General features: G+C 39.0%; 1 protein-coding gene across 5 annotated transcripts; it reads right to left on the bottom strand.

The window, feature by feature from the left end:
* Positions 1-1,174: 1,174 nt before the first annotated feature.
* epc1b (enhancer of polycomb homolog 1 (Drosophila) b) lies at positions 1,175-23,153 on the bottom strand. 5 transcript variants are annotated; one of them, XM_058794553.1, is made up of 16 exons: positions 22,823-23,153; positions 21,942-22,020; positions 16,684-16,843; positions 16,007-16,152; positions 15,797-15,832; positions 11,891-12,097; positions 11,659-11,807; positions 9,324-9,468; positions 7,254-7,412; positions 7,070-7,177; positions 6,840-6,988; positions 5,935-6,299; positions 5,545-5,666; positions 4,245-4,377; positions 3,805-4,147; positions 1,177-1,700 (listed from the first exon to the last, which is right to left on the bottom strand). In XM_058794553.1, the coding sequence occupies exons 3-16, from the start codon at positions 16,781-16,783 to the stop codon at positions 1,628-1,630; spliced, it is 2,235 nt and encodes a 744-aa protein (XP_058650536.1). In that variant the 5' UTR covers positions 16,784-16,843; positions 21,942-22,020; positions 22,823-23,153; the 3' UTR covers positions 1,177-1,627. The 5 variants fall into 5 exon arrangements, with proteins under 5 accessions (XP_058650510.1, XP_058650517.1, XP_058650536.1 ...); XM_058794527.1 differs by lacking the exons at positions 21,942-22,020; positions 22,823-23,153 and adding an exon at positions 20,002-20,605 and having other exon boundaries at positions 1,175-1,700; XM_058794534.1 differs by lacking the exons at positions 21,942-22,020; positions 22,823-23,153 and adding an exon at positions 20,002-20,602 and having other exon boundaries at positions 1,176-1,700; positions 7,088-7,177.
* Positions 23,154-23,700: the final 547 nt, after the last annotated feature.

The raw sequence follows: 23,700 nt of genomic DNA, 5'->3' as shown, positions 1-23,700 counted from the left end.
GCAGATGTCAAAAGAAAAATGTTTGATTTAAGAATGATCAGTTTATGTGTGTGTCTGATCTTTTCAATAATCAGGTTCACAATGAACGATTCATTCATGGGTCACTGAATTCACCAACATGCATTCTAAAATCTGGATAAGTTTACTTTAATAAAATTTAACCTGAAAGATTTAAAACCCATTGACTAGGTCCAACCCACTAAAAATATAGAATTTTTTTTCAAAAAAATAAAGATTAATTTAAATTCATTAAGACTTGACAAGAAGCACTTTGTTCCACAGCTTCGTGAGTTCAATTCTGCATGAAACTGCAGGGGTGATGTAGAGAAAAAGCTGTATTTGTTCAAAGAATATTAAAGAAATGACACAGAAAGGAGTTGTGCTGGTCAAACACTTAATGCCCTGGGTTTATTAAACATTTTTTGTCATATTTGTCATAAGTTTTTTTTTTTTTTTTTTTAATTCATTCTTCCAGGTGGGACTAAAAAAAACACCTCAGAGATAGATGATGCCATTGGAACGGGCATTCAGATTGTGGTACATACAAACAACAACTACGAGTAGCCTTGTGAGGTACCGTCCTCTTCACAGAAGAGAGCTCATGCTGGCCCCACAGGACGGGTGCCACCATGAAGTCTTACAGGAAACAAAACGTCCCTTTTTTGTTCGTTTTCCTTGTTTTCATATAAAGTGGAATGATGATGATGATAAAGAAACATACCGAGATGTCACTGTAGTCCTCTCCCTTATGAACTACTGTTACTCACAAATAACAGACTCACTCCTTAAAACAGGGGACATACAATCAGTCATCAAAAACAGAGGTAATAAAAAATAAACCCATTTAAGTTTCACAAACCCCAAATGAAAAAGGGCCTCTCAGATTCCAGAAAAAAAAAGAAAAAAGACTCATACAAAAAGCAGCATTGATTAAAAAAATAAAATAAAATAGTGCTTGAGTGGAGTGGGAGCAGCCACATATGAGAGAGAGAGAGAGAGAGGAGAGAGAGAGAGGGAGAGAGAGAGAGATGAACCCCTGCTGCTTTTTTCCAACAAGAGATGTTCACATACAACTGCTTTAGCTACATACACACACAGAAACCCAGGAGGTTACAGTGTATTAAAAAAATTAAGAATTTAAAGGGGAAAAAAAAAAAAAAAAAAAAAAAAAAAAACTGTAAACACCTCACAATAAATAGATAAAACAGCAGGTTTTGCACCATGCATGTGACACATACATTCAGATACAGTCTCACAAACACTTGAACATTCACAATCTCCGACACACAAACTGCACACACACTACGAAAATCGCAGTTTTTTTTCAGATTTTTTTCCCAAGTGCAAAACATCACAAATGAACAATTTCTGTATTCAAGTAATGTTATATACAAGGGGGTGTATTACAAATATGTATGTACATAGAATATTTTCCATATTTCATAATTTACAGATGTTGATATCTTAACAGTAACAAAATTTTGGAAAAAGACAAAAAAAAAAAAAAAAGATGAGCATTGCAATTAAGTCCCAACGGCTGCCACGGAAACAGCGTCGCTACGATGCATAGCACCTAAAGGAGACGCCTCGATTGAGAGGAGGTGTGTGAATGCTTGAGGGGGCGGGGCTACGTCACCTCCATGGCAACTGTGTTGTCTGTTAGACTGTTTAACGGAGGTTTCTCTTGATCGTGATTTTCCCTGGAAAACAAATTCAATAAAAAAGAACTTATTTGGAGAACTCAAATTCAATGTTTTGTTTGGTAAATCACCAGTGAAGAACAAACTGCTACTTCATTAAAACAAATACAAAATAAAAACAGTAGTACTACAAGAGCTTAAGGAGTGAACATGAAACAGCATTTGTAATGATTTTTATTTTTCTAAAGCAATACAATCCGTTTCTGTTTTGCAATCAGGAATAGGACAAAGCTATATCTCATAACCAACATATAGGAATTATTAAAACTTCGTATTTTTCTAATTAAAAATAAAAATGTCATTAAATTTTAAAAGTAAATTTTAAAAAGTATGAAATTTATTTTGATTAAGATTGCACTGTCAATTTGTTAAATTACTTATGTTTTTAAGATTAACTTCAATTGAGTGTTAGATGTCAGACATAATCTAACTCTAAAAATAGGAAGAATCTGCATTGGTTGACAGGGAATATTAAATCTAGACCAAAACAGATTTGTGCATGCTAAAGGCCTTTCCACACTGAGCGCGAAAAAGCTAAATGAATTTCGGACGCGATGACACACTGGAATAAAACAACAGCTTCCTATGGATGCTTCCACATAAACCGCGAACATTCGCGCACCGAAATCCGAATGTTTTTTTCTCTCTCGTCCAATCCGACGAGTCTTTTCAGTTTCGCAAAGCGAAAACACGGGCCGTCCAATAAGATTTGAGCTAGGATAATGTGATCAGAGCAGCTGCTGTTGCACAAAAGGGTGAAAATGGTGGCGCCGTTTCGAAAACCAGTGTAAACAACAAAGTAGTATCCCGGATAAGAGAATGGATGCTGAGTTCTTGTTATCGTTGGTATTTGAGAACAGATTTATTCTCACGAATAACATTTCTAATAATTTTGCACTGAATATGTGATCTGTAGAGCACCGTCTGTTTTTATCCACATGCGCGAGTGTTAATGAGTCAGAGTCGTTCACCCTAGATCTTCCGTATTTATTTATTTATTTATATTTATACATATACATAATAAATATATATATATATATATATATATATATATATATATATATATATATAAAAGGTTTTATACACAAGAAAAATATATTGTTGGTTGGCGCCTAGCGTGCAGGCATGAATTAGCAGAAGGCTAACACTCGTTTCGCGCTGTGTGTGAAAGCACCGTTCGTCGGCGATTCACCACACTTTTTCGCATCACGCTCAGTGTGGAAAGGCCTTAAGGCAGTTCAATTTGCGGAAAAGTATCTAATTGTGATTTTGATTTAAAATGCAGTAGCAACAAAAAGGCTTATGTTTGCTGTGCTTGTTTATTCAGGATGGCACAATTTGGACAAAAACTGTGATTATATATCAATATGATAAAATAATTACTACAACTACTACTACATAAGAATTGTTGCAATATTGTAATTTCACAAAGAAAAATTTGAACAAAACAGTACAACCGAAGAGTTCAGATGCAAAAGCCTCTAAGAGCCGTCTGAAATTTTCTTCTAATATGAGCATTTTTTTAATCAGGCTTCTGTGTGTAGGTTCAGTAATTTTACATTTATGGCAATGACTAGGTTATTTTCATTGCTATTAAAGTGAAATAACTGAACAAACATAGGAGCCTGAGGAAAAAAAATTGTCATTTTAGAAGAACGTTTCAGATGGCATCTAAGAGGCTTTTGCATCTGAACTCTTCAGCTGTAAAATTATGATACTAATATCTATGGCTGTCTGAAAATCACCATTTTCAAACGTTAAACTAAGCTTTTAATTTGGAGGAAAAGCACAGGGATAGTTCACTCAAAATTAAAAATTCTGTCATTATCTACTCGTTCTCAAGATGATATTTTGAAGAATATTAATAACCAAGACAGTTGATAGTAGCCACTGTGGAAAAACTTTTAATGGCTACCATCAACTATTTGGTTACCAACATTGTTCTAAATAACTTTTTTTTTTGTGTTCAGTGGAACATGAGTAAATGACAATTTTCATTTTTGGATCAACTATCCTTTTAATGCTTTTCTTTTGTTGACGACAGAAGGTACTTTTAATTTCTATTTCACCAAAAATATTCTTTTGATCCCACACAGGTACTCACCTGGGCCCCATGTCGAGGGTAGTTGACCCTGCGGTGACCTTTGGGATTGGTCTGTTGGCGTTGGCAGCGAGTTTTAGGGCAGAGGCGGGAACAGTGAGCTGACGCTGCAGCTGCCGCACGCTCAAGGTGCCTGCTGGTGACGGGACGCTCACTCTCACGGCCCCGCCCATCAGCGCCTGACCAGGGGCGGGGCCAGCCGTGCCGACGTGGTGATTGGCCGAGGAGGTTCCGTTGTTAGTGGTGGAGGCGGCAGTGGGGGAGGGGGATGAGGTGGAGGTAGGGCCGGCAGATGGAAGGATGGACGACACTGCAGAGCTTGTGTGATGTAAGCCCTTATAGACGCCTGCGGAGTCAAACGATGGAAGCTCATGAGAACAATTCATTGCAAGCTGAGAGATAAATATATAAACGGTGAAAACGTATAGTTTAGAAAGACCAACCTGAGGCGGAGACGACTCCATTGACACCAACTCCCTCCTCTTTACTCTTGAGTGCCATCAGCTGGTCAGGAGTCACTAGTGCAGAGGCAGCAAACTGAGCACTGGCAGCATCTATCGTCTTTGACACCAAACTCTGAGGTAGAAAAAACACATGAAGTTATACAACTGTGCAAAACAGCAGTTCAGTAAAATGAAATCTGTTCAGTTGTTTAGATTAAATTCAGCTTGAAAGCAGCTTTTTTCATTCATTTCAAGGATACTGTGAGATCAAAACAGCAGAGGTTGTGCTACATTATGGGTATTTTATTAAAGGTGTATCATCACAAACACGATGCCAACACACCTTGACCTTGTTATTGCTTTTATAAAATTGCATTTATCATCAATAATTCATAATTTTCTGGTTTTTCTTTTTTAAATAATTCTCCTCTGTTCATCTTTATGTGTGTATAATGTGTTTTCAGAGGTTACATTTAAAGCAAGTGCACATGGATCCTTTTAAAATTTCCAGGGTTAACTACTATATTGCTGAACGGAACAAAATCACAACATATGTAAATTTTGCTGAATCCGAAAGCCTAGGTAGGTGATTTGCTGCCTCGCTGCCTTATGAGGCAATGACTTTGCAGGCAGCATTTTTGCACAGAGGCACCTCATGAAACTGATTTTGGGCAGGCTTCTGAAGCAGTGTTTAATGATCTACAACAAAATAGAACGAGTTTTGATGATAACTAAACAAATATTTAATTACTATAGTACTGATTTCTCGCCAAAAATAAAGGTTCAAAAAGTTAGTCAGAAATATACATTTATACACAAACTGACCACCAAATGCAACTTTCAGATGCCATCTTTATTTTTTTAGCTCTACTGTCACGGAATGGAACACACAGGATTGTGGGATATCAAATGCAGCAAAGGATGCATCTATGCTGCCTTTAAAATTCGATCAGAAGGTACCTCCAGAGACAGGAAGTGAAGCAGAATTTGTATTCGGACGCGCCTTGATTAGGGCTGTGTATCACCAGCAAAGTCACGATACGGGACTGCTCTGAATTTCACCTCAGAAGAATTTAATAAAACAGCTGTTCATTAAACACTGCGTACTATAGGGCCATTGCTATAGTACTATTAACAGAGCAGGCAGTTGACCTCTGCATTATGAAGGGCCTCCATAACTGTACCAGTTTTTTGTATTTTGGGAACAGGACTTAAGTGTCGTTGCCATGCAAAAAACTAGGCACTAGGAAAGATGCCAGGTTTAATGAACACTGGAGATCCATGGTCACAGAAGGCTCACCTGGGGGTTGTTAGTGATGGCTGTGCTGCCAGCCTGCTGCTGTAGCTGAACCTGTTCATGCTGCTGCTTCTGCATCAGTGCCAGCTGCTCCTGGTGTTGCTGGTACTGCTCAGCGGTGAAAGCTGCAGGAGCACATGTACAGAGAAAAGATAAGGACATGACAAAAACTGATGTTCTGCTCATGTCAAGATTCACAATCATCACATTATGCTAACAAAAGTTATTCTAACATTTTCATAGGGGTACTATGGTAGTCTTTTCTGAGTCAGAGGTGCTTTACAGCCACATTTTGAAATTAACTTTATAACTCATTAAAAATTTGACAAAAAGTGCCGTCTTAAAACTGAAAAAAGCAGCTACACTCAAACTGTTTGGCACCAGGGGACTCACCGGGTGTGGGTGGAGGGACACGTGGTTTGGCGGAAGAGGCGGGGCCTCTCTGCGTCTGAAGCGTGCTGATAGGGCGGATGAGGAAGCCGCGGCGGGGTCTCCGTGCAGACCAGTGCTCAGGATTGTCGGGGTCATCTGGCGGTGCCGTCCGAGGCTTGAAATGCCTCCAGCGACAGGCTTTGATATTGAGCAGGATTTGTGTGAGGTCTGGTGAGGTGGAGGAGGGGGCAGAGGTATCTGTGCTGGTGTGTGAGGTATCCGTGCTGGGCTGCTGGGTGGGAGACAACGATGGGAATGTGGGGGAATCCGGGTCCAGCCCATGATACACAGTATCCCATTCAGAGTAGGCTCGGTCCAACAAAACCCTACAAACAAACGTGAGAGAATTCATCAATAACATATACATACATACATACATACATGAACTGAATGAAATCAAGATATGCACATAAATTTTTTTTTTAAAAATCACAAATTAGTATTTGCTGAAAAAATTAACTTTAGAAAAATAAATACATTTTAAAAATTAACATTTTACAATCATATAAAAATATTCACATAACAGAAATGATTAAAATTAATTTTTTCTCAGCAAATTATGTGATTACACGCAAATTGACAATTTAAAAAAACAAGTATTATTACTTGAGATCAAATTAATATAATACAAATTAATAGAATCATATGCAATTGCATTTATCTACAAAATTATATAAAAATGTATTACTCCAAAAAAAAATTAAAATATGTAATTAATGGTCTAATTAAAATCACTAATTTTAATATGTGGTTATTATTTGCAATTATTTGCTGTGCAAAGTCCTCAAATGAACATGATTTAAATGAACCGAATCAAACTGCAAATATTTGTGTATGAAAATATAAATTTAAGTGGCTTAACTCACCTGCCCCCTCTGCCCACTCGCCGACGTGCCAACCCCAGACATCGTCGCGGCACCGTGAGCGTGGTGAGAGAATAGCGATATCGCACATCTGCTACCCCGCCCTCGGCAGGGTCTGACCAGGGCCAACCGCCCACAGGTCCTGAACGTGCCTTTGAGAAAAACACAGATTAATTTACTAATAACATACAGCCTAGACTTCAACCTTACAATACACTCTTATTCATGCATACCGATGCTTCACAACGTACAGCATTATATTGACAGCCTGTTCTCCTCCTGAACCCAAACACACCATCTGGATCGTTCTCCTCCTCAACCTCTGAAGAGCCAGAGAACATCTGAGGAAACAAGAGTGTGTTAAGCAAAAAGAAAACAAAAAATGACTCAAATCTCAGTCACTGAACGCGTGTGTACCTGCGAGTAGGGCTCATCGTCTGAGCTGGGAAAATCATACTGATTGAGGTCTTTAGTGTTAAAGACTGCCGGGCCTGAATGGGCAGAGCCTGCCAATGGCAATGGCTTGGCCTTCTTCTCATACTTCCGTTTCTGCCGCACAACCTCTGGTTTATCCATCTACAGCCGAACATAAGAAACAAACCCACATGAGATCAAATCATTTTGTTGCACTTGACTGAACAAGATGTGAACACACAGAAATGAGTCCTGTCAATCGATTAAAGGTGGAGAGTATCACAGATACAATATTACTGATGTCTCTAGGATATTGTTAATGTTTTCCTAATATTCAACCATATATAGTGATTCAACATTACAGTATAATTGAAAGCTATCAATTTTAACATTTATTAGACAAACAACAACCACCAATTTAAGTGAACTTAAAACAATCCCATTATTTACCAGTGCCCTTCAGCAAGTAGGAAATATACAAAAATTGAATGAATTATCAAACACTAAATACTAAAGTTCCTTTAAAGGGATCCCTGGGTATTAAGACTTGTATGGCTTAATATAATGTAAATGATGTCTCTTACTGAAATATGTAGTAGAAAACCCATTAAAGATTAAAAAAAAAAAAAAAAAATCGTTTCATACATATTTTGAACTATGTGGGGCGCCATTATTCTGATGATGTAAAATGGTTGCACTTGGTGAGCTACTGCTATTTTGTTGCTATTTTTACCACAACACAAAATATCGGAAAATAAAATACTGATATGATGACCACAACTACCGAAAGAGCTTACAGGTGGCGATGGATATAAGTATAGGTTTAAACCAAATGCTGTACTATCGATTTTCCCCCACAAAGAGTCTAAACGCCCCGGATCTCGAGGGAAATCCATGCTGAGAAACTCCTCTAACGGCCGCGCGTCGGCATGTTTACATCCTAACAGGATGGCATAGCGTTTGTCTCAGTCGTTTGTAAGTTCTTTCAGTAGCTGTGGTCTATTAAAACACTCAAAAGGCATCAGGGCTGAAGTGGAGAGAAAAAAGCAGCGGGTCTTTAGGAAGTTTTATTTGAGTTGTGTTGCGGTAAAAAGCGCCAGTAGAGTGCATTTGTACTGTGCACATTAAATAATGGCGCCCCCCATAGTCCAGAAACGATGTCGATTTTTAAAAAATAACATACATTTTCATGGGTTTTCTACTACATATTTAAATAAGAGACATCACTTATGTTATATTAAGCTATACAGGTCTTAATACCCGGGGATCCCTTTAAGAGCTGCCACTGCTGAACGTGGCGCGGTTCTGACATGCATGCTCCTAGGTTTATTTGCACTTTAATATGAACTGATAACAGGCTACAGCAGGCGCTACCGTATTTGTGCGTGCAACTGAAGTGTGAAGTAAAATCGGAGTGCGTGTCTGAAAAGCCTCCTGTTTGATGTGGTTGTAAAGACATTCCATGACTAAATCAATGCACTTCTTGTCAAGAAAAAAAAAAAGGACAGAAGTGGGGTGGCCAACCCTAGCCCCGCCCCTGTTTTAAATATTTAACACCGTTAAACTGGAAAAATTAATCGCCTGCACTAACACGCTCATTTTGACAGTTCTAACAGAAATATTAAGCAGGAACAAAAAACTGAATATTTTTATATAAAACTTGTGTACTTGTGCAAAGTATGTTTTGGGCACAAGGGGGAGCCCACTGGCCCAGATAAACAGAGACATGAGTGTGTGTGCGTGTGTGTACGTACGTACAGGTTTATATATCCTGGTGGGGACTTAAACCTGAATACACACAGACTCATGGGGACTAGTGTCACGGTGGGGACCTAAATTGAGGTCCCCATGGGTACAAAAGCTTATAAATAATACAGAATTAGTTTTTAGAATACAGTTTGAGAAAGTAAAAATGCACAAAGTTTCCTGTAAGGGGTAGGTTTAGGTGTAGGGTTGTTGTAGGCGATAGAAAATTCGGTTTGTACAGTATAAAAACCATTACACCCATGGAGAGTCCCTACAAGGATAGCTGACCAGATGTGTGTGTGTGTGTGTGTGTGTGTGTGTGTGTACCTTGATCTTGTAGTCCCGGTCATGCTCTGTGTGTCTGTACTGGTTGCTGTTGGTGATTGGGATCAGAGGGATGACTGGTTTCTCCAAAGCTCTCTGAGCCAGAACCTCTGCCATCACCTCGCCTCCAAAATCAGCCATGCTGTTCCTACATACACACACACACACACAAACACACATCAATGAGCTTAAACAATACACACTCCTGTGCCAACCAACTTAGAATACCAGGTTTCCCAAAACAGTGAATTTCCATGAATTTTCCAAGTTTTCTGTGACTGCTAAAATTTGGTTTAAACATTTTTTCAAATTGCATGAAAGATTTCAGCGCAATTTTAGGAACTGATATAAAAAAATACTATTGCTAAAAATTGTTTAAAAAAGTTAAATAAATAATTGCATATTACTATTTGCTGAGAAAATATATGTACAAGTACAACAAATGTTGTACTGTGCATTTCTCTCTGAAAATCTGAGTAAAATGGGTCATTCCAGACATTGTTCAAAAGAATAGCGTACTTTGATTAAAAAGTTGATTAGAGAGGGGAAAACAAAGTGCAGAAATTGATAGGCTGCCCAGCTAAAATGATAGCAAATGCTTTAAAATGGCAACCAAAAAAAGAAAGATGTGGAAGAAAACGGAAAACTACAATTCGAATGGATCGAAGAATAGCCAAAATGGCAAAGCCAATGATCAGCTCCAGGGTGATCAAAGAAAGTCTAAAGTTACCTGCGAGTACTGTAACAATTAGAAGTTCTTTTTGGGTCTAGGGGCCACAGACAGTTTGTCAGACGACCCTCAAACACTGAATTCAAGCCACACTACACTGAAGACAGTGAAGTATGGTGGTGCAAGCATCATGATATGGGCATGTTTCTCATACTACGTGTTGGGCCTATTTGTCGCATTCCAGTGATCATGGATCAGTTTGAATACATTAAAATATTTAAAGAGGTTATGTTGCCTAATGCCGAAGAGGAAATGCCCTTGAAATGGGTGTTTCAACAAGACAACAACAACCCCAAACACAACAGCAAGTGAGCAGCATCTTGGTTCCAGACCAACAAGATTAACATTATGGAGTGGCTAGCCCAATCTCCAGACCTTAATCCAATAGAACACTTGTGGGGTGACATCAAAAATGCGGTTTCTGAGGCAAAACCAAGAAACGCAGAGGAATTGTGGTATGTAGTGCAACCGTTCTGGGCTGGAACACCTGTTCACAGCTGCCAGACTCCATGCAACACAGTTCTCAGAAACCGTGGCTATACAACTAAATGTTAGTTCAGTCATTCGTAAGAAAGCTAAATCTTCAAGCCTTTTTCTGTTTATACAGTAAATGTTTGACTTTGTAAAGAAAAATGCAGATACTGCTATTTTTTTGAACAGCCTAATACTCCTTTTTCACTTTCTGTAAATTCAAAATCTGTAGATTTAGAATAGAATGTGCAATGTACCCAATGCATTTGTGTGTATTGAAGTACAAGTTATAAGGATTTTGAGCTTTACTTTTTTTTTTTAAACACACTGCTATTATTTTGAACTGTATGTGGCTTAAAATTCTACAAAAAGGCACATTTACACATCCAACAACGAATATTTTAGCAAAATGCATATTTGACTCAGAATTATTACGCTCCGTCTGTTTAGCGCGCAACAGCGCTCTTTCATTCACGCAAGCCTCTCCTACTCCTGACAGCAAAATGGATATTTGCATGACTTTCTAACATTTACAGATGAAAAATATACTCATGACATGTCAGTTATGCACTGAGGAAAACACAACGTCTCAAATGCATTAAACAGCAGAAATATATTCACTGTTTGCCATGGTGGATCGATTTGATCCGTGATCGACATTAAGGTCTGCTTAAGAATAAGCGTCCACAAATTAGTTAGATTGTATGAACTTACATTTTCGTTTATGGAACCGCTTTAGCCCCGATTGATTTGTTAGGTAATTTCAAGTCAGGTTTTGGACTTAATCCTCGCCTTTCCTCAGGTCTCCATAGTGTTGTGATAAATCATATTCACACGCAGCGGTGATGAGAGAACGCACTTGAGACAAATCAATCTACATATAAACTATTGGTCACATTAGCGCATCCACTACTAATTATATATAAATAAATCGGTTTTTACCGATGCAAATATGCATGCGATGCACACTTTAAATCGATTTAACTTTTTTTGCCGATGCACCGAGCAAATCTGTGAATCTTCCCATCCCCGATACATAACACACATAAGTCAAATAAGTCAACATTTCTTGATCTTTCCAGGTTGTATATAAATCACAGGAACATATATGACAGAATAAATTATGTTAATGTGCACCTCTTCTCTACAATCTCCAGTGTGAGATGCAGCAGCTCTCGTTTGCTCTTCTCTCGTCTCTTGATCATCTCCAGGATTGTGACAGCTCGGCTCAGGTCCCTACGCAGCTTCAGCATCTTCTCATAAGAAGCTTCGTCGTTCTTACGATTCTGTGGATAAGGATAATGCGCGAATTGATTCTCTTGTCATTCCATAAGCAGAGCTAATTCGTTGTTGAGCACTGCCCTCTTACCTTTCGTGTCTGCATCTTCTCCGTCCTGCGCCTGAAGGCCACATATGAGTCATTGGTGCTGGAGCCGTCACGCTTCTCCTGTTTGACGACAGGAATGAGAGAGCCGCTCTGACATGCTTTCCTCTTCCTGCTCCAGTACTCATACACCTCCTTTATCAACTCATCATCCTCCTTTAACAAGAGTTTGGCCTCCTGCAGAGACACCGGCTGAGAGAAAGAGAGAATAATTTATATTCAGCTTGTTTTAAAAAACATAACAGGCTAATGACCATCAATATCATTAGAGGTCAAAAGACTAACAAGAATTTTTTGTAGATCAGTTTTTCACTTGCCCTACTGACAATTTTACTAGCCCCTCCACAAATATGATAAACGGCCATTTTTAACATGTTTCTGCAAATACATTTTTTTTTTACTGGAAAACAATGGCATACAATACCAAAACAATATTTTAACTCATTGTAAAAGCCTGTTCACACCAAGAACAACTACTATAAATTTGACCATAAAGTTAAAAAAAAAAAAAAAAAAACTGCTGTAACGGCAGAATTCACAACACAACTATAATGATAAAACCACTGACAGACATTAATAAACCATTTAATATTAATGTGTGCACTGCATACAATAAACAATGCTGTCAGCCGTTAATGTGGATGCTAATAGAATTATCATTCGCATTGTAAACAGACCAACTATCAATTCCCAATTATGTCAAGTCAATCATGTTAGTTAGCTTGATAATGTTACTGGTGACAAATAAGCAGAATACAAAAGCAAATACACTACCATAAAAACATTTGGAGTCAGTAAGATTTTTTTGGGAAATAGATTAATACTTTTATTCGGCAAGGGCATATTAAATTAATCAAGTGACAAAGACTTGCAAAAATGCTGTTATTTTGAACTTTCTATTCATTAAAAAAAAAATCCTGAAAAATCTGTTTCTGCAAAAGCTGCACTGTTTTCAACACTAATAAAAATTTTAAAAAATTAATAGGAAAACTGAAATTCTGAAGGATCATGTAAAACTGAAGACTGGTGTAATTATGCTGAAAATTAAGCTTTGCCAACACATTAAAAATGTTATTAAAATAATTTGCATACATTAAAATATATATTTTTTAAAAACACTTCAAATAATTTTAAAATATTACTGTATTGGAGATCAAATAAATGCAGCCTTGGTGAACATAACAGACTTCTCAAACATGTTTTAAAATTTTACTGAACCAAACCTTTTGAACAGTAGTTCAAGGCCAAATGTGGTGGTGACATTAATGGTCTGATAGGGCAAGTTCTGTCCTTATTGGTGAGCCTTGACTAGGGCTGTGACGATGGCAGAATTTTAAATGGACCAACTACCAGCGGTGACGCTGTGTGTTATATATATATGTTTTGGGAAAAAAATAATGCGGGTGAGGCTCAAACATCCGTGTTGATTTTAGCACTTCTGGCAGTGAACACGGCAACACGCAGCCTGCAAAACACTAGGCTATCAAATAAACACAGTTAAATAAGAAAGTAGACTAAATAATTCGTAACAACTTCAACCACATGCTGGAAACTCTGCGTTGGCCTGATAATAATTAAAACGTAAACACTAATGCTTAAGCCTACCTTGGCTTTTATATAATGTTAGGCTTTAAAATTCTTTGACCGAAAAACAAACACGTTGATAATGATATTGTCCGGTTTAAGGGAGGACTTCATTGGTGTTACAATGTTTCCAGCCACACTGAACATGTGTTCAGATGGTGTGCTTGTCACGCAAATGCGTTTTAAGCAACCGCAGCCAGGTATCTTGCCTCACTATTCCACCATCAAGCAAGCGGGTCTTCGCTGGCCTTCTCTCGCAAATAGGAACTGGAAATGGCTCTTGAGATTTGAAGTGCTCGCCCATTTAACACTTAACGAGCTGCACCTCAACAGCTAAGTCGGTCTACACTGGATGTGACAAAGCGACTGTTAAAAACCATTTCAACTTTGTGTCAGCATGTCATAAATAAAACGAGTTGCTGTTGGGGATTTGTCATGCCGCACCGCATCCAGTGATTATAGAGAGCATCACTGATTATAATGTGTTGTGTTCTATTGACTATTGTATTTTGTCGTGCCACGCAACACCTCCCACGTCCGGTGTAGACAAGGTGTAACGGAAATGTCATGTATGGCGTTTGAGGTTATTTGTGAATTAACAGTCTAAAAACAATTTACAGCTAAATGGTATATGCTATAATTATATGTATATGGTATATACTGAATTCTATAGCAACTGTTATTATTGTTGCACTTGTACACAAAACTTTGCGTTTCATGTTTGTTATAAAGTGTGTGACGTCACACGCATTGCCACTGCGGTGACGCGGTTGTCATGGAGACCGTCACATCCCTAACCTTGACTCAGTTCAAACAACACAATTCACCCTCTATACCATTTAAATAGATGGTGTGTTACACATTGGTGAGGCTGACAATAGATCAGAACGGACCAGTAACTGCTAATCAGTTGGCCTGGCCCATACATCTGTTAAAGGGGAGGTTGACTGGTTTTTTTCTAGGCTTGATTGTGTTTATAGGGTGCAGTCTAACATGTGTTCATGCTTCATTTAAAAAAAAAAAAAAGAAAAAGCATTATTTTTCACATAATTTACCTTTATTCCACACCGCTCTGTCCCTTCTCTGACAAATGCCTTATTTCCTGTTTTTACGAAGCCCCTCCCTCGGAAATACGTGATGGGCTCTGATTGGTTAGCTGGCTCAGTGTGTTGTGATTCGCTAAACCGCCTCTACTGCACATCTAAACGTCCCGCCCCTCAGCTCAGCGGCATGTGCTCCGGTTGTATTGTAAACAACGGCGTCGTCAATATTGCTTATCAATTTGACCTCGATTGAGACGCAGAGGATATTAGTGAAGAGGATCACGCAGAACCTGTGCAAGCACGGCTCTTAATGGTATGTTTGTCGTCTCATACTTTTAGATATGCTGTTATGTTACTGCTTATGTTAGCTTTTAATATACGTTTTATTCTGATTAAAGCTTTAATACAGAACGGCAACCGCACACGCGTCCATGTATGATGCTTCTCATTGCTATGTGAAAATGTATAATTGGAACAGTTTGTTGGAGCGGATCTGACGATCTGCATATATGAGAGCGAGAGAGAGATGCAGAGCAGGGCGACGTGAGGAACAGTATTAAAAACGGCTGTTTTAGAACATTGTTTTTGAAACTTGTGAATCCATTAGAATCGTTAGAAGACAGAATCGCGATTCATATATGAATAGATTTTTACATGCTCCTGTAGTTTTCTCTTCCTCTTCTCTAAAGCAGCACAGCGTCACCCCTTCCTTACATGTTCCCGAGGGCGGGGTTTATCTGGGACCGTGATGTATCGGACCCGGGAGGTAGTTCGCTGTAGTCCCTTACCAGCTGTTTTTGTAGGCATTAAACTTCCAGAATTTTAAAAGATATCTCTGTTTGCATTGAACTTTCAGCGCTGCAACTTTGCAGATATTGTTTATGATGCTCAAACATTACACACTAACTAACGTTAAAAAAAAAGTGAAATCGCAATCAACCACCCCTTTAATAATCATTAGCTCTACATGACCTACAAATTTACCTATAAATCTGGTGCAGAACAAGCATGCCCTTACAGAAACACACTAGTGCAGGCTAGGAAACTCTTCATTCATTTAAACATCGATTTAATATGCTAATTACCAAGACACAAATATACACTATTTCCCCGCAGCAAGCAAAACATGTTACTGCCACACCCTTATCTGCAAATGTTATCAATTCAAAGCAGCTGTGTAGTCTAAACTGTAAAGCACAGCACTAGCAATGCCAAGGTCATGGGTTCAATACCAAGGGAATGCATAGACTGATAAAACATATACCTTCAATGCAACGCAAGTCACTTTGGATAAAAGCATCTGTCAAATGAATAAACATGCATATGTAAAATTTTTTTGAATGTTAAGCTCTCTGATATTTATACTGTATTACTGTTTTTACAGAATGAAATCCACCTTAAGAGTACAGATCAGCACCATAACAACCATGAAAAAAGTCTTCTGACAATTCCCGGTTCTGCCCACCGCTGTTACCTGCTGTCCACTGCCTTTCTCCAGCCGGTCGATCATCTCTTCAAACTGCAGGGCTCCCACATCCATCTTCTTCTTCAGTTTATTTACAAATGTCTCGTCCTCAGAGTCCAGGTCATAATCTGGCTGTTCTGTGTCCAGACTGAATGCTGTAGGTAGCAGGACACAAGTTAAGAGTTAGAGATGTTTTACTGTGAACCACAACCATGATAAACCAAGTTTCACTGCAGGCTACAAACCATGTAGTCATAACTTCTGTGCCTATTGCAGCACCAAATTGAATTGCAACCTGTTTGAGCAGACGGACATTGCAACACTGACTCCAATTACATGAGTTTCCCAAACAAACACGCTATTTGTTTGTCTAAACCATCATCATGGATAATAGCTTTGCTGGTTAGACTTGTAAATAGCATATTTCCCCACTGACAGTCACTCAATCATACCTGTATGTTCTGACAAATAATATATCTGACTAGTATTTTCTTCTATTACAATAAGTGATTTATCAGTGCCCAAGTCAGTTCTGAAGGGCTCTTAAAAGCATGAAACGAATTTGTTATTCACGGTCTGCTGCCTTTTGTGTCACAGTTCAGTGAAGTCAGTAGTAAAGGCGTGAAGGACACACAAACCTCAAGCTGAATGAGATATTTGGTCTGGATAAAGGCTGGATGACTCACGCTGTATGTGAATTAGCTGTTTGGGCATCCTGAAGTCCCCCGGGTAGAGGGACTCATAGTAGGCGATGTTGCTCTCAGCCTCTGGGACAGGAATCACCATGTTGTCCCTCTTCTCCCCGTACACCTGCTGAGCAGAGATGGCCCGCTGGAGATGGTGTTCCTAACACGCACACACAGAAAATAAGATTTAGCCTAGTTAAATCGCAAATGCAAGTTTGTGTGGAGTTTGGCTGGATGGTGACCAGTGTTGTGACCGTGTTGCCAATTTAGCCTCTTTTCCTGCCATTTCAGACCTCTTTAGCAAAAACCAAGAGCAAACAAACAAAAAAAAGCCTAGCGACAAATCTAGTAAATATATTGTATTCATCCCATTGTCTGACAACAAAAACAAATTTTACTGCAAATTTGACTGTATTGAAATACAGTATGTGATCACAGACAGTATAAGAGAAACAAATATAAAAAGCTGACACTAGGCAGAATGCAAATATGATGTAATCTTTCAATAATATGCTAATCATCGTATGATGTTATTTAGCAACATTTAGCAGGCTACTTTCCATTGAAAGCAGTTGGAAACAGTTTATCTACCATTTAAACAGACTCTGAAGATATTATTCGGAGTTTCACACTCATTACACAGCAGCATAAGAACAAAAAAAACAGCACCAAAAACAACAAAACTCCCACCATAAAAAAACAAAACAAACAAAAAAAAACCCCACTAAACTGAAAACAAGTTTCTATGGCATTACTCTCGCTAACAATACAAAAAATAATTTAAACCTAGCACAACAGCTAGGTATCAACATTAAATTCACAATACACGTGTGACCACAAAACCAGTCTTAAATAGCACGGGTATATTTGTAGTAATAGCCAACAATACATTGTATAGGTCAAAATGATCCATTTTTCTTTTATGCCAAAAATCATTAGGATGTTAAGTAAAGATCATGTTCCATGAAGATATTTTGTAAGTTTCCTACTGTAAATATATCAAAACTTAATTTGATTAGTAATATGCATTACTAAAGACTTCTATCTCAGCCAAATATTGTCATATCCTAACAAACCATACATCAATGGAAAGCTTATTTATTCAGGTTTCATGTGATGCATAAATCTTAATTTAAAAAAAAAATTGAACCTTATGACTGGTTCTGTGGTCCAGGTTCATTTGTTATTATCATGCATTGCAAAATATAAAACAAATAAATGCATATTTTAATAAAAAAAAAAAAAAAGATAAATATACACAATCATCATGCATTATAATAATAATTTTGCTGGATAATTACCATCACTTGATCTATTTTGAGCTCATTTAGACTGCATTATTGTGGATAATTGTTAGTTTTTATAATGACCAAATATTGCACATATAAATGCAAAATAAATACAAGTATTGATGCATTAATGTGAGACAGAAAAGCTATATACACATACACAAATTCAGGTATACATACAGTATAGCCCTAAAACCCATATAGCTGTAAAAGTTGTAAAAATACCTAATTTCTAATAAGTTCAGCACATCTCAAAGCATCACAATATTAAAAGAAGAATGCAACAGGCCGAATGCAAAACAATGCAAGGGCCAGGTGAGAAGTAGTAGTTTCAACAGGAAAGACACTTTAATATGCAAACTGACAAACAGCACAAGCACACGGTCAGCAAAATAAATAAGGTACAACTTCTAAAAACACCAAAATATAGATACAGACTGTACTAATCGACAATTGTGACCGATGCCTAGCCTCCTCCAAGGAAAAGCCCCGTCACAGCAAAGCTGGATCTGTCAGATGCAAACCAAACCAAAACACTGGCGCACCAGCACAAACAATTACACGTGCTCACAAACAACAACGCTCCAATCACAGACAGCAGACACTGACCTCTATTTTATTGCATACAAAAATTAGTTTATATTTTGGTCTATGTACACACAATCTCCAAGAAAAAACAAAACAAAAAAAACACTGATTGTTATACTGATATAAAATGATGTGCACTGTAATGAAAGTCACATCCAGCATTAAAAATCCACATAGATCAACCACTAATTCACCCGACCACATTATTTGACAGCCCGTGGTCACTCTGACCCCCAGATACCCCGTTATTAGCATATCATAAAACACTCTGAGTGGGACAGCAGCACCTTCATCCCACCGTCTCGCACACAAACACCAGAGAGCATTACTTTTGACACCTGCCCCAGAGGGCGTTTTCACACCATCGCTTTTAGACGGACATGTTTACTACATACATATTTCCCCCAGCACATCTGCACACATTATCAGAGCTGTGCGGAAAATGTGAATCATGTTTTAAAAATCACATGTGGAAAGAATACAGTTCAGTTTAAAACACTTTGCTTTATTTTTATGCATTATGAGAAATAAATACAAAAATACACAGACAAATGTCACAGGGGGAAATAATTTAGCTTTAATGGATCGGATATAAATATTTCCACATTAATAGCTGCTGAAAGACAAGACCGCATTTCATGAGAGATGTGCATCGGGTTTGCTTGCATGATGTGGACGTACAGATGAAAGGCAGCTGTCAAGAGCTCCAGTTGCCTGTGTTGAGAAAACAAAACAAGGCCTCGTGCGCCCCTGCACCGGTCAAACGGATCATTGCATACACCAAAACAGACCGGTAGGGCCAGACAGGCTTCCTCTGTCAATTCAGAGATGCGTTCACTAATGCATTTCACAATCCACATAAATGTTATTGCTTCTCAAGAGAGTACCTTGATTAGAAACATCCAATTTAAAACAAATATACTAATGCTTTAATTGACATTACAACTATTATCACTGAAGCTTATGGCTCTTTAGAAAATAAAACACTGCCATTTTGGACCGTTCTAATGTGAGACAGAACGCTGCACAGATTGTTTTGCTGGGTGTTAATTGGTGATTGCTGTAAATGTAGGGGCGCAGATATTGGCGCCCCCTTCGGTCAAAGCGCGGTACTGCACCTCGACAGAGCTCTACGATAATCAACAAAATGGTGGCTTTGCCCGTGGTCACGTGACTCCTTTGTACTCCGTAAACCGTCTATGGGCAAAAATACTGCGTATTAATCACCTCCGAGGTTATATTTGTAGAGAAAAAACTCTAAAGTTTGGGCCCAAAATACGAAACCTCGGCCGTCTCGGACCCTAGCGACGTATTTGACGCTTTTCTGCAGGAGACATGGCGGCCATTTTGTGTACACTGGCGCAGAGAAGCAAGGGACGCGCCTCTGAGAATAAAACTGAAATTATTTTCAAAATACATGACTCTGAGCAGTAAAACGTACCGATTCCTCCTCTTTCTCCATCCCCGTGGGCATCTGTGGCACTGCCCGGTTAATAGACGCATATTCGTGCAGATCAGGCAGGTCCTCGCAGCGGAAGACGGGTAGAGGCTTGGAAGCGTCCAGCGCCCGCGCCCGAAACGACAGTTTACTCATTTTTCTTTATAATTCGAGATGCAGCATAAATCTATCCGATCCCCTAATGTTCCCTACTGGTCCGATTAAAGTTCTCATGGATGATGCCGGTTCTGTGTCCAGCAGCGCACGGGTCGCTCGGTGGAGGTGGCGGGGCGAGCGGAGGCGCGAGGCCGGGTGTGGGTCGCTCTCTCTCGGTGTGTGTTTCCAGCGCGCTCCGGTCCCTGATTCCAGGCTCAGTGCGCCATGGCCAACATGGCGGACATTAAAAACACTCTTTAACGCTCCGCTCGTGTTCAGCGGCCCAACCCCCCGATCCCAGATCAGCCATTCCCACACGGGCTTACAACGCATGCGCTTGTGGCGCGCGAAGAGACGGGGAGGGAGTGAAAACCACTCCCATACCTTCTGCAGAGCGCGCCTCTTCAAAAACATGTCTTTTTCACCGGTGTGGGTGAGAATTTGACTGATGTGGGGAAAAGGACGACAGACTAGTAAAGTGTACACAAAGACGCTCGTTCTTAAACGATTACTGCTTGGCTGTCGGTTAAGTGCTTTTCTACTAAATGCTTCTTGTAGTCAATGACAGCACAAGGCAAAAACAGATGACCTAATGACAGAAGAGGTCCGTTTCAATGGTTGAAAAATAAGTATTTGAAAAAAAATTTCACGTAAAATAAAAATAAATCAAAGTACAGACTTTCCCAGCTTCCTTACAGAAGCTAGTTTGTTTTCACATGTGTGTCACAAAAAAAATCTAAATTAGCTGTAAAATAATAATAATAATGTTACATTTAATATACACTTAATGTAACATGCCTTTACAGGCAAAAGTATTAATTTCTTTAAAAAAAAAAAAAAATTAGTATATAGAGGGTTTCAAAACAATATAACTTTTGAATATTAACCCTACAACTTTGAAATTAAATATTAGAACTAGTTAACCAGTTAATTCCAGAAATATTCTTCACCCAGTTAAAAAAAAAAAAAAAAACCTGTAAAAGTCAGATATATTGTTATGATTTTAAGTAAAATCATATTTGACCTATGAAGTTATTCAACCATCCTTCTGAATTGAGATTACTTTTTTTTAGGTGAACGTCTGGTTTGTTACTGACCTAATTCATTACATCATGTCACTTCAGAGTAACCTACTTAACGAACAACATTCCTTTAATAAAGTACTACTTATACAATGACTTGGCAGCTGTATAAAATGTTACATTACTTCTACCAATAGGTTATGTATATGTATGTTTATATACAGCCCTATGGTCCTGTGAGGCACAAAATTTTGTTCCTTTGTATATCTCCACACATGGCAGAATGACAAAGCTCGCTTGAATTTATTTTCACAGGAACATCAGGGAACCATTGAAGCTTAAATCAAAGACGTGAATCTTTCGTAAATGCCTATCGAAGACGACAACAATGCCATAATTTCCCCTGAAAAGGATCTTAGTGATGTTGCAGCTCAATCTCAAACACTATTCCCACTAGAAGCAAAGAGACAAGTGCCTCATGGCGGTAATGAGACGCCCAACAAGATCATGTTTCACTGCAAAAACATTCACCATTCCCCTTCGGTCTGCTAAAGCATTCGTATACTTTCTCCTTCATACATCAATGCACTTACATCATAACAAGACCACAATACATTAAGCAACAAAAAATACAGATTTGACTGTGCAACTATAAAAAGCAATGCATCAACAACATATGATGAAATCACATGTGTTTATGTAGGGATTTTATAATATGCAAAGATAAAGCACCCAAGGTATGATCTAGTGCAAGTGTGGTTTTACCTCCGGTCCCAGAAGACCCACACCGCCGTGCCCGTCTGACCCTCCAGAGGGGTAACAATCCGTCCGGCATCGTCCATCCCTGTCACACACATTGACACAAACATGAGCATTGACCATACTCTTGACCTCAAGGGTGAAGGTGTTGCCATATCTCTAGGCACCACCTCTCTAGGACAACAGCCAAATTATGACATAAGTGCAAATGCACACAGCTTTCTCGTACCAACAAAGGGGTATATCATTGCTCCCCGTTGTTTCCTACCTTTAATGAATAAAAAGCAAATCTGCAATAGCGCCACCATGATAAAACACTGAACAATTACGCATTTTCGTTCGCTTCGCACAAATCCGTTTGACCGTTCACAATTATGTAACTCCAATCCGGATTCTACGTAAACGAACAACGAAACTCGCGGAGCGGAAGAGCATATAAAAACTGCTCATATTTTGGCTAACCGCGGAAAAATATATCCGACAGGACAAAAAAAGCGAGTCGTGGCAAGCTTTTAAAGAGGATGACACGTAGACTCGCAGTTAATGTGCTGAGATGATGCGGCCATCCGCAGTCAAAGCCTTCTGCAGATATTTAACCTGCGCGAAAAGTGCACCTTCGGCTTTGTTTCAATCCCCAAAAAGCTCGCGAGCGATCACACAATTCCGACATTTTATCAAAAGTGTGCCGTTGTCAAGGCAGAGCTTGTTTAGGACGGTATTTTGAGTTAATTTTCCGGGCTGATGTGACATGATGTTGGGAATATGCTGACGCTCGACTGCCAAGTTCACAGTTGGACTCGCTCATTCAGCAAGCCTTTATGTTATTAAAACGACATTAATCGATCAATCCACTTTAAATGGGAGGAAGACAGATAGTCGAGACTTACCAGCACTAGATCCAGAGATCTCCACGGGTCTGTCCTGGATTTTCCACATTTCGGTGTTTCAGACGGCGTAACTGTGTAACGCATCAAGGTGGTGTTTGGCAAACAAACGGCACAGTCGTCAGACATACTGTCTCTCTCGCGCGCGCGCGCTCTCTCGCCTTTGCCTTCCGTTCGACACAGCGATTAGAGGATCTCCTCGGTTAAATGAAGACAACGCAACCCCGTTAAGAGATCCGGCAGGGAAATGAAGGAGTTATTTGCGTCAGATTAAGGCTGTAAGCAGACCCCGGGGACAGTCCGAGACTGCCACAGGGTTAATAACTTTGCAATGGCAGCGAGACGCCGCCTGATTGGTCAGTGAGTGGCACCAATCACCTGTGGGAAGCTTCAGGCATATGATCCAAGTAGCAGCAAGAAGAGATGCTGTGGCAGAACTAATTACTTCAAAAATACACTTAACCCCTTCTATTGTCTTCGGATCATTTTAACCCGCTTACTGAATACAACTGTAAATTCTACGCCGTTCGTGGTAACAGGCAAAACAAGAACATAGCAACCGAAAAACAAAAGCCTTAAAACTTTACAGTGAGAAAAAAGTACAAAAGCTGTCACGGAGGCGGTACCTTTTCAAAAGGTACAAATATGTACTATTTTAATACTTTTAAAAAGGCATCACTGACAGCTATTTTACTTGAGAGTGTAGCTATCATCCATGGTGTGAACAACTCTTCAAAATTAACTTTCAGCAGATATATATACATTCATAATTTACAGTTTTGGGAATTGGGAAAACCAAAACACTGATGACTCATCTTGCACTACACAGATTTTTGTCCAATCAAATGCTCTCTAGAATGAGAACGCCCCTCCCCCAACAA

This window comes from Onychostoma macrolepis, chromosome 02, assembly GCF_012432095.1.
Source record: "Onychostoma macrolepis isolate SWU-2019 chromosome 02, ASM1243209v1, whole genome shotgun sequence".
NCBI classification, from domain to species: Eukaryota; Metazoa; Chordata; class Actinopteri; order Cypriniformes; family Cyprinidae; genus Onychostoma; species Onychostoma macrolepis.
Note: the sequence above shows the minus strand (reverse complement) of the source record. Positions and strands in the feature narration are given on the sequence as shown.